Source organism: Orycteropus afer, unplaced genomic scaffold, assembly GCF_000298275.1.
Source record: "Orycteropus afer afer isolate SDZICR_OR568_19922 unplaced genomic scaffold, OryAfe1.0 scaffold00089, whole genome shotgun sequence".
In the NCBI taxonomy this organism is placed as follows: Eukaryota; Metazoa; Chordata; class Mammalia; order Tubulidentata; family Orycteropodidae; genus Orycteropus; species Orycteropus afer.
Genome location: NW_006921676.1, coordinates 5,230,258 through 5,241,902, shown reverse-complemented (window position 1 = coordinate 5,241,902; position 11,645 = coordinate 5,230,258). Strand labels below are relative to the sequence as shown.

The 11,645-nt window shown below is 36.7% G+C and overlaps 1 protein-coding gene across 1 annotated transcript in view; it reads left to right on the top strand.

The window, feature by feature from the left end:
• Positions 1–11,645, top strand: part of TMCO3 (transmembrane and coiled-coil domains 3) — a 119,562-nt gene that overhangs the window by 26,957 nt on the left and 80,960 nt on the right. Inside the window, exon 6 of the mRNA XM_007942380.1 lies at positions 1,233–1,419. Within this exon, the coding sequence (XP_007940571.1) occupies positions 1,233–1,419 (187 nt within the window). The remainder of the gene's footprint in view (positions 1–1,232; positions 1,420–11,645) is intronic.

Sequence of the window (11,645 nt, the reverse complement as noted above, 5' to 3'; positions counted from 1 at the left end):
TATATATATATATATATTGCTCTTTACTATGAAACAGAGGGAGAGGAGGGTGAAAACTCACACATAGAAGAGGCCAGGTTAGCTTTTTGAACCTCCTAGTGCTTGCCTTTGACTTCATTCCTCCAAAGCTGTAGTCCAACCTTCTGTCTCCATATGACTTCTTCCTGTGGTCTCACTACTATTTTTACTTTCATTAGAAATTCTAGAATTAGGCAGTTAGTGCTTGTTAAATACTGGTTTTGATTGGAAAAGGGATAGTTGGGACGTATGGAGAGAAGAAGAAACAAACAAGTAGTAAAACCTTAAACAAATCCTTTAAAGTAGAATAGGAATAGTTTTCCAGTTTAATTTCTTTTGTAAGTATATAATATTCATGTTTATATAAATATTAGATAGTTTTTATTATCTCTTCCACTATGTTGAAAGCCCTCCAGAGTAGGGGTCAAACCTTATTTCTTCCACATTTTCCATCTTGTATAGCACAGTGCTAAATGCATACTGTTGTTGTTCACTACCATTGAGTTGACCCTGACTGATGGTGACCCCATGCATTATAGAGTAGAACTACTTCATGGGGTTTTCTTGGCTGTAGTCTTTACAGAAGCAGTTCATCAAGCTTTTCTTCCGTGGAACAACTGGGGGATTCAAGTTGCCAATCTTTGCAACCAATTGCAAACCACTAGATACCTAAAATTATCTGTTTGGTAATGGAACCACATTGCCTGTGGTTCAATCCTGGCTCCAACATTAACTGTCTGTGTGACTCTAGGAAAGTTACTCAACGTTTTTGTGCCTCGTTTTCTCATCTAAAAATGGGGGAAATAATCTGCCTCTGAGATTTGTGCTGATTAAATGAGTGTGTGTGCATGTATATAGCACTTTTAACAATGTCTACCACTGTATGCCTTTATACTTTATATTTGGACTATTAATGATATTATACTGTTTATGGTGGTAGTCAAGAGATAACCTCTTGTTATTAAAAAACCTACCCACTGCCATCAATACAATTCCGGCTCACAGTGACTATATAGAGCACAGTAGAACTGCCTCATAGGGTTTCCAGGGCTGTGAATCTTTACAGAAGCAGACTGCGTCCTCTTTCTCCCACAGAGCAGCTGGTAGGTTTGAACCACCAGCCCTTTGGTTAGTAGTCAATTGCTTTAACCACTATACCAACAGAGCTTGTTTCTTTCTATTACAATATATATAATAAATGTGTTCTCTTTAAGGTGTGGAAGATATCCTTACAAGGACCATGTTATATGACCCTATTAATGATTGGATTTGGCTTATTGTGGGGACACTTGTTACAGATCAGAGCCACTCAGAGTGTCTTTATTTCTACTTGTTTATCCTTATCAAGCACACCTTTAGTGTCCAGATTCCTTGTGGGTAGTACTCGAGGTGATAAAGAAGGTAGGTGATAATATGTTTTAAGTATTTGTTGAACTGTTGCATGTATAATTGAATTTTGAATTTACAACTACAATCCTATTAGAAAAAATTACATTCTTAACTTACTCCTTAGGACTTTCCTAACAATTATGGATACTTATGCTTACATTCAGCTTTTCAAACCTCCACTTGATTAAGAAAAATGCTTGTTACATGTTTATAAATATAGAATTGTTTAAGGACCTGATAGCAATTTGGCCAAGTTTAAAAGAAATCACTCTGCATTGAAAAATGTAGTATGGAATTAGTAGTTTAAGAGACTTAGGTGCCATATTTCACTGCTTTAATTTTGGTAAGTACTGGGAATTAACATACTTTTAATACCATTTTTTTTAATAAAATTGAGTTACTCTTGTAATTCCAGGTACTTTAAACTCTTATTCTTTGGTTTTAGTTTTATCTATGTATGTAAAACATTAACATCTCTAAATCATTTTTTTGTATAGTGGAGTCATCCTATTGATGAGAAGCTTAGGAATGAACATTTTGAGTTGTCACCTGGTGACACTGTCTTCTGTACCACAGTTAAACTGACAGCATTGCCATTTTTGTACAGCAGTATATCCATTCCTCACCTATCAACATGGTTAGATTCCAAACACCAAGTCTTTATGAGAAAATCAGCATTGTGCGAAAATGGAGGATTATCACGCCAGAGCACAAGATGGAAGATGACTACATCATTGCATAACTGCCAAATTATAACATTACATAAGTACCAACCACTGAGAATCACAGCCCAGAGAAGTTGACACATAATGTAAAGTGTCACAGCCAGCATTCCTTCTGCCTTGCACCTCACCATTCATTATTGACATATGTACATTGTTAATGTGCAAAATAATTGGATAAATTTTTCACTATTGTTGTAAATGCAAAATACTGGATAACGAGATAGTCGATAAGTGAGGGATATAGGTATATATTCATTATGTTAATTTTCACTGTTCTGATTTTGTAAAAATCAATAAAGTCTCAAAACATCATAGTAACTGTATATTTTGCTACATACTCTGTGCCAGACACATAATAATTGAAAATGAATATGAAAAATATCAAAATGGCATGGCTGACCTCTTAAGTAAAACTGACGTTGTTCTGTGCCATAAGGAGAAAAGAAATGCACAGCAACGAGCAGAGCTGAGTTTATGAGCCTGCTGTTCTATATAACAAGATGTAGGTAGTAGTGGCCAGGAATTGGATTCCTATAATCACATAAGGAATCAAATAGAGCCATGCTCACTACTTGAAGCCAGGGCTAAGCTACAACTTCCCCTCTTGGGAAAGGAAGTTGGAAAAAAAAATTAAAAAAAACATTTGCTGCTTTATGGTGGATCTATGTCTGATCTAGATTATAGACATATGAACACAGATACAGCCAGACTACCAGTAACTGAACTACCTGGCTACTACTTTAGTGACCTCATCTATAATAGTTGCAGTGTTACCATCATTAAGATCTGGATATGGACTGAGGGCTCAAAAGCCTGAGTGGAAGCAACTTCACATATAATGGACAAAAAGAGATGTAGGGATCACCAGAGTCAAAGTAGAAAAATAGTAACTTCTAATTTAAAGACCTGTATACCAAAACGCGAACACTTAATGAAGAAATCTGTTGCTAGGAGAGAGAGCTGATAAAGTCAACAACCAGACAGAATATGAATTCATCTCATTTATGATAAAGACTTCAAATAAGTATGGTTAGAATACTGAAAACATTAATGACAGAATCACATCTTTTTTTAAAAAAATTGTGAAATAAAACCAGATAAGAATGAATTAAGAATAAATAAATATGAAAAACCACTAATTAAAAACCATGGACATTGTAGCACTATTCACAACAGCCAAAAGATGGAAACAAGCTAAATGTCTATTAGCAGATGAATGGATAAATCAAATGTGACACATACATAGAACAGAGTATTATTCAGCCATATGAAAAATGTCCTGATACATGCTACAACATGGATGAACCTTGAAAACATTATGCTAAGTAAGTGAAGTAAGTCAGTTTAAAAAGGACAAATATATGCCCCCACTTATATGCAATATCTAGAATCAGCACATGTATAGAGACCATAGTTTATTAGTGGTTACCAAGGATGAGAGTGGAAGAGGACACCATTTCATTGCTTAGAGGGCACTGGAATTTCTGCTAAGGATAATAGAAAAATTGGGGAATCAAAAATAGTGATGATTGCACAACATGATGAATATAATTAATGTCACTGAATTATACATGTAAAAATGTTGAGATGGCAAAGGTTTTGTTTATATATATATATACACACACACACACACACATATATATATGTATGTATATTTACCACAATAAAGAAATAATTAAAAAAAAAATAGTATTTGAATTAAAAGTAACAGCTCAGAGAAAGTCTAGTTTGACACAAACACAACACAGCACAGAGATGAAATGGGAAGGAACAATTAAGAAACAGAGAATAGATTGAAAGGCTTTATGCATATAGAATAAGAAGCCTAGAAGATAATAGAAAAAATAGCTAATAATAGAAAAAATAGTAATTTTTCAGAATTAGAGAAAAACATGAGCCCTTAGATTACAAAACTGACCAGGAAAAATGAAAATAAACTTATTCCAGATACGTCATAATACAATAGCTTTAAGCTTTGAGTACAAGGAAAAAATCTGAACAACTATCAGAAAAATAATCTGAAAAGGAATAACAAACTGGTAGCACACATCTCAGCAACATTATATAATAGAAGAACTACATGGTGGGGGAAAATAAGTTAGTCTAAAGCTTCATACCCAGCAAAATATTATCCAAGCGTGGGAATGAAGTAAAGCCATTTTCAGATATGTTGTTGTTATTTGTTGTTATGTGCCGTCGAGTCAGCCCTGACTCATAGCGACCCCTCCTTGGGTTTCCAAGGCAGTATCACTACGGAAGTAGGATTGCCCAACCTTCCTTCCGAGGAGTGGCTGGTGGGTTTGAACCGCCAGCCTTCTGGTTAGCAGTCAAGTGCCTTAGCCACTATGCTACCAGAGCTCCTAAGACTAAAATACCAAAAACCAAATTCACTGCAGTTGAGTTGATTTGACTCATAGTGACCGCTCCTTGGGTTTCTGAGGCAGTATTTCTATGCAAGTATATTGCCCAGTCTTCCTTCCGACTAAGACTAAAGAGCATTTATTATCCATACAGTCTCACACCAAATCCCTAGTAAGGGGTGAACTAGTAACAAGAGAGAAATGAACTAAATGGCATGGCATGTTGAATAAAGAACAACACACACACACACACACAAAGATTTCTTTTTTAAAAGTTGGTAAATTTTAATTAACTATGGACTGTTAGGAAAGGAATTTCTTTGCATTTTTTTAATCTTAGAGGCTAAAGTAAAACTAGACAATAAGAAGATAGTAGTAGTTGTTTCATGAGTTGCATGTTTAGGAGGTTGGTAGATATATTGAAGAATTTAGACTGTAATATAAAATCATAAATATACATGTTAAAATGTAGTGCACCTAATAGCGTAGTTTGAAAATTAAAAAAAAAAAAACTTCTAGCAAAAAAATGTACTAAGTACTTAGGAACAAATTTCTCAAAAGATGTATGTGGCCTTTGAGGATAAAATTAGAAGATGTTATTGAAGACTTAAATACATGGACACATTGTCCATGTGCATGGATGAGACTCAATACATAAAGATGTTAATTCTTCCCAAATCTGTAATCTCATGCACACTCACACATCACTCACTGCCATCGATTCAGATCTGACTCATAGTGACCCTTCCTTGGGTTTCTGAGGCAGTATCACTATGGAAGTAGATTGCCCAGCCTTCCGAGGAGTGGTTGGTGGGTTTGAACCACCAGCCTTCTGGTTAGTAGTCAAATGCCTTAGGTACTACACCACCAGAGCTCCTAGAAGTTTAAAATAATGAGATGGAATAAGATACAGCTTGCAAATACTAATCAAAATGAAACTGGCATGTTAATGTTAGTATAGATACAGACTGTAGGAAAAAAATAATACGAATACAATGGACTACAAGGGCCTATTTTCACTTCCTCCTATGAGCACACATTTGAAATATAAAATGCAAAACAATTGCAAGGTAAATTTATGGTTGGAGATCTAAACACACCTCTATCAAAAACTGAAAGGCCAATCAGATAAGGTGGTAAGAACATAAGATTTGAACAATTCATTTAAGAAGTTTGATCTAATAGACATATGGTGCTTAATCCCCATAATTTCTGATTTTTCAAAAACAGGAAGCAATTTCTATTGATTATATACTAGACAACAAAGGATGTTAAGTGACAACTGAGACTCTACATCATATAGACCATATTCTGAAACCGTAATGCAATTAAATTAGAAATTTAAAAAATGAACGATTATTTAACAAAGAAGGGTGGAAGCTAAAAAACAAAATTCTTTTTTTTAATGCATTTTATTGAAATGTAATTTATGTACAGTGAAATACACAAAACTAAAGTGACATGGGTCAATGCAAAAACAAAATTCTTAATAATTTTTGGCTTAAAGAAAGAAATTAAATAAATATGTATCAGTGGCACTAAAAATATTCATATGTATATATCATATCAGAACTTGTGAGGTGCCACAGAAGCTCTCTTTATAAGCAATTTGTACCTTTGAGTGATTTTTTTTTTAAGAAAAATTGGAATAAGCTAATTTAGCATTCAATTCAAGAAGCCAAAGAATTCATAAAAGTAAAGTAGGTGGAAGCAAATAATAAGATTAGAAACAAGAGAGTAGCTCAACAAATCCAAAAGCTAGTTTTTTGGGGAGTGGGGCTGAAACCCTAACAAAAAGAGGCTCTAAGCAAGACTAATCAGAATGATAGAAGAAGGGTTAGAATTCAGAATTAAAAGGGAACCACTAAGATATAACAGGTTTAATTTTTTTTTCCCCTTATGTAAAGCATTTCACTCTTACCTAGTGGCAAAACTTAAAAAGCCTACAAGCAACTAAGGGAGATGAACTTGTCTGTCAGTTTGTTGTATTGTGGTGGCTTACGTGTTGCTGTCAAGCTGGAGGCTATCCCACAGGTGTTGGAAACTGCCAGCAGGGTTACCCATGGTGCATAGGTTTCAGTGGAGTGTCTGGGCTAAGATAGACTTGATAGAAGGAAGAAGCCATCCACTTCTCAAACAGTTGGCCAGTGAAAACCTTATGAATAGCAGTGAAACACTATCAGGTATATTACTGGAATACTTTATGACTAGCCCTGAAACATTGTCTGATATAGTGGCAGAAGATAAGCCCATCAGGTTGGAAGGCACCCCAAATTTGACTGGGGAAGAGCTGACTGCTCAAGAGTAGAGACGACCTTAATAATATGGATAGAATAAAGTTTTCAGGACCTCCATTGGCTGATGTGGAACAACTCAAAATGGGTAGAAACAGATGCAAACATCCATTAATAATTGGAACATAGAATGTACGAAGTATGAATCTAGGAAAATTGGAAGTTGTCAAAAATGAAATGGAACGCATAAATATCAATATCCTAGGCATTAGTGAGCTGAAATGAACTGGTTTTGGCCATTTTGAATCAGACAACCATATGACCTACTATACCAGGACTGTCAAATCGAAGAGGAATAGTGTTGCTTTCATTGTCACAAAGACTATTTCAAGATCTGTCCTGAAGTACAAACCTGTCAGTGACAGGATAATAACGATATATCTACAAGGAGGGCCAGTCAATACTACTATTATTCAAATCTATGCACCAACCACCAAAGCCAAAGATAAGGAAATTGAAGATTTCTACCAACTTCTGCAGTCTGAAAGTGACTGAATATGGAATCAAGGTGTGTTGATTATCACTGATGACTGGAATGCAAAAGTTGGAAACAAAGAAGAGTTCCCAGTAGTTGGAAAATATGGCCTTGGTGGTAGAAATAACGCTGGAGATCATATGATAGAGTTTTGTAAGACCAGTGACTTACTCATTGCAAATACCTTTTTTCAACAACATAAGCAACAGCTATACATGTGGGCTTCACAGGTGGAGTACACAGGAATCAGACTGACTACATGTGTGGCAAGAGGCAATGGAGAAGTTTAGTATCTTCAGCAAAAACAAGTCCTGGAGCTGATTGTGTAACAGACCATCAACAACTCGTGTACACGTTCAAGTTGAAGTTGAAGACAATTAAAACAAGTCCACAAGGGCCAAAATAGGACCTTGATTATATCCCTCCTGAATTTAGAGACCATTTAAAGAATAGATTTGATGCGTTGAACACCAATAACCGAAAACCAGAAGAATTGTGGGATGACATCAAGGACATTATCCATGAAGAAAGCAAGAAATCGTTAAAAAGACAAAGGAAGAAAAGACCAAAATGGATGTCAGAAGAGAGTCTGAAACTTCCGCTTGAGTGGAGAGTAGCTAAGCAAATGGAAGAAATGACAAGATAAAAGAGCTGAACAGATTTCAAAGAGAAGCTCAAGAAGAGAAAAGTCAATTAGTATAATGATATGTGCAGAGACCTGGAGTTAGAAAACCAAAAGGGAAGAACATGCTTGGCATTTCTTAAGCTCAAAGAACTTGAAATATTGAAAGATTCTATGGGCAAAATATTGAATGATGCAGAAAACATCAAAAGAGGATGGAAGGAATATACAGCTTCACTGTACGAAAAATAATTGGTTGATGGTTATCCATTTCAGGAGGTGGCATATGATCAAGAGCCAATGGTATCGAAAGAAGTCAAAACTGCACTAAAGGAATTGGTGAAGAACAAGGCTCCAGGAATTGACAGAATACCCACTGAGATGTTTCAACAAACAGATGCTCCGTTGGAGGCACTCACTTGGCTATGCCAAGAGATTTGGAATACAGGTACCTGACCAACTGACTGGAAGAGATTCATATTTGTACCCATTCCAAAGAAAGGTCATCCAACAGAATGTGGAAATTATCAAACAATATCATTAATAATACAGGCACGTAAAATCTTAAGATAATTCAAAAATTGAGCAGTGTATTGACAGAGCTTCCAGAAGTGCAAGCTGGATTCAGAATAGGACGTGGAACGAGAGATATCATTGCTGATGTCAGATGGATCTTAGCTGAAAGCAAAGAATACCAGAAAGATGTTTACTTATGTTTCATTGACTATGCAAAAGCATTCGATTGTGTGGATCATAACAAATTGTGGATAACATTGAGAAGAATGGGAATTCCAGAACACTTAATTGTACTCATGAGGAACCTGTACATAGACCAGGAAGTTGTTTTTCGAACAGAACAAGGGGGCACTGCATGGTTCAAAATCAAGAAGAGAGTGCATCAAAGTTGTATCCTTTCACCATACTTATTCAACCTATGTGCTATTCTGGTTACCTAGTACCACTCTGACAAGAATGTACCACAAATTGGATGGCTTGAAGAAATAGGAGATTATTCTCTTACAGTTTGGAGGCTTTAAGTCTGAGTTCAAAGTGTCAGGCTCTAGGGGCTGGGTGAAAGTCCCTCAACCTTGGGCTTCAGCTCTGCCTCCTGCTCTCGGCCCACTGGATCTAGAGGTTTTTCTCACTCAGATGGCTGCTGGCTGCTGAGACTGACAAGCCCAAGGTTGACAAGTAAAAAGGCACAGTTGCGATGTTAACAAACCACACGGCAGGCCATTAATTCAAGTCCATTGAAAGTCCCAAGGTCAATTGAGCATGGCAGGGTGCTGAACAACGACATAACTACATGCAGGGTTCAAGTATGCCATAAGCTAGAGACTGTTCCCCAAGGCTGCTGCTTATATACAGGAAGCAGACCACATCCCTAGGGCAGCTACTCAGCTGTTCACAGTAGATTCCATCATGGAATTCATTACCAGTCTCCATGGAGAATACTACATCCAACTGCCCAGCCACTTAACCAGGCCCAGCCAAGTTGACACACAAACTTAACTACCACATATGCTGAGCAAATAATTTGAGAAGTTGGACTGTATGGAGAACATGGCATTAGAATTGGAGAAAGACTCATTAACAGCTGGTGATACGCAGATGACACAACTTTGCTTGCTGAAAGTGAGGATATCTTGAAGCACTTACTGATGGATTATACCTCAATATAAAGAAAACAAAAATCATCACAACTGATCCAATAAACAGCTTCATGATAAATGGAGAAAAGATCAAAGTTGTCAAGGACTTCATATTACTTGATTTTACAATTAATACCAGTGGAAGCAGCAGTGAAGACATCAGGCAACATTGTGTTGAACAGATCTGCTGCAAAAGACCTCTTTCGAGTGATTTAAAGCAAAGATTCCTTGAAGACAAAGGTATGCCTAACCCAAACCATAGGAGGTCTGGTAGCATAGTTCCTAAGGCACTTGACTGCTAACCAGAAGGCTGGCAGTTCAAACCTATCAGCCACTCCTCAGAAGGAAAGTTGGCAATCTACTTCCATAGTGATATTGCCTTTGAATCCCAAAGAGGGCTTGCTATGAGTCGGGTCCAACTTGACAGCATTTAACAACAACTCAAACCATGTTATTTTCAGTCGTCTCTTATGCATGTGAGAGCTGGACAATGAATAGGAAGACTGAAGAAGAGTTGATGCTTTTGAGTTGTGGTGTTGGAGAACAATGTTGAGAGTACTATGGTCTGCTAAAAGAACTAACAGATCTGCCCCGGACGAAGTACAGTTGGAATGCTTCTTGGAAGTGAGAATGGCCAGACTTCATCTCACCTACTTTGGTTGTGTTGTCAGAAGGAACCATTCCCTGGAGAATTATATCATGCTTGAGAAAGTGGTGGGTCAACGAGGAAGGGGAAGGCCCTCAACAAGGTAGATTGACACAGTGTCTGCAATGATGGGCTCAGGTATAGCAAGGATCATGAGGCTGGCACAGGACCGGGCAGTGTTTCGTTCTGCTGTGCATAGGGTCACTATGAGACAGAGATGACTCGATGGCATCTAACAACAACAACATGAAGTACAGGTTACAAAAGTCTAATTTATGCACAACCTTATGGATTAACCCCCATAAAGCCTATGATATGAAAAATTTTAGGTACATACAATAGTTAATAGTAAAAAACTGGTGTTACTTTGCAGAACATATCAAAACATTATTACTGTCACTATTATTATGTTAAAGATGCTTTAGTGTATCTGGAAGTGTTTCTTAATGTTCTTTATGTGTCGAAAGGTACACTGAATGTTAACTGACATTAGATATGAGCCATAGCTACTGTTATGGCTTGTGTACAAAATCAACTTAAAGAGATTTAGGAATGGTATTTGTAATCTGGGGACTACCTGTATTGGGAAGGACTTACATCAGTAGGAACTCTCATACACTGCTGGTATGATTATGACATTAGTGCACCTTTGGAGAGCAATTTGGTCCCATCTTACAGTCTTAAAGATGTGTATACTCTTTTTTTCTTTAACTTCTTTGTATTTTGTCAAGAATATACACACCAAAACATACACGCTTTCAGTAGTTTACATGTACTATTTAGTGACATTGATTACATTCTTTGAGTTGTGCAACCATTTTACCCTCCTTTTGAGTTATTCCTCCCTCGTTAACATAAACTCACTGCCCCCTATGGTTCCTATCTAAGAATCTTTTGAGTTGCTTTTTTCAATATGATCCTGTCTAGACAGTTCTTAAAAGAGCATAATGTTCAAGGCAAACATTTTTTACTAGTTAAGCCAAACTATTGCCCAATTTTAAGATTTCAGGGGATATTTTTGGTTTAAGGATTATCTCTGGGCAGTAGTTTCAGGGATCAATCCACCCTCTGTGGCTCCAGAAAGTCTAGAGTCCATGAGAATTTGAAATTCTAGTCTGTATTTTCCCCCATTTAATCTGGATTCTTCTGTGAAAACTTTGATCAAAATGTTCAGTAATCCAGTTCTTCTGATCTCTTGGCAGTGGAGACAGTTGTTCATAAAGGCAGTTAGCCACATGTTCCGTATCCTCCTCCTGTTCCTGACTACCTTTCTTCCTCTGTTGGTCCAGGTCAATAGAGACCAATTTGTGTGCCTTGGATGACTGCTTTCAAGCTTTTTTTTGTTGTTGTTTGTTTTAAATATATATATATATATTTTTTTTTTATTAGGATTTGGGTGAAGATTTACAGAGTAAATTCACTTTTCATACAGCAGTTCACATATACTTTGTCTCATGTCATTGA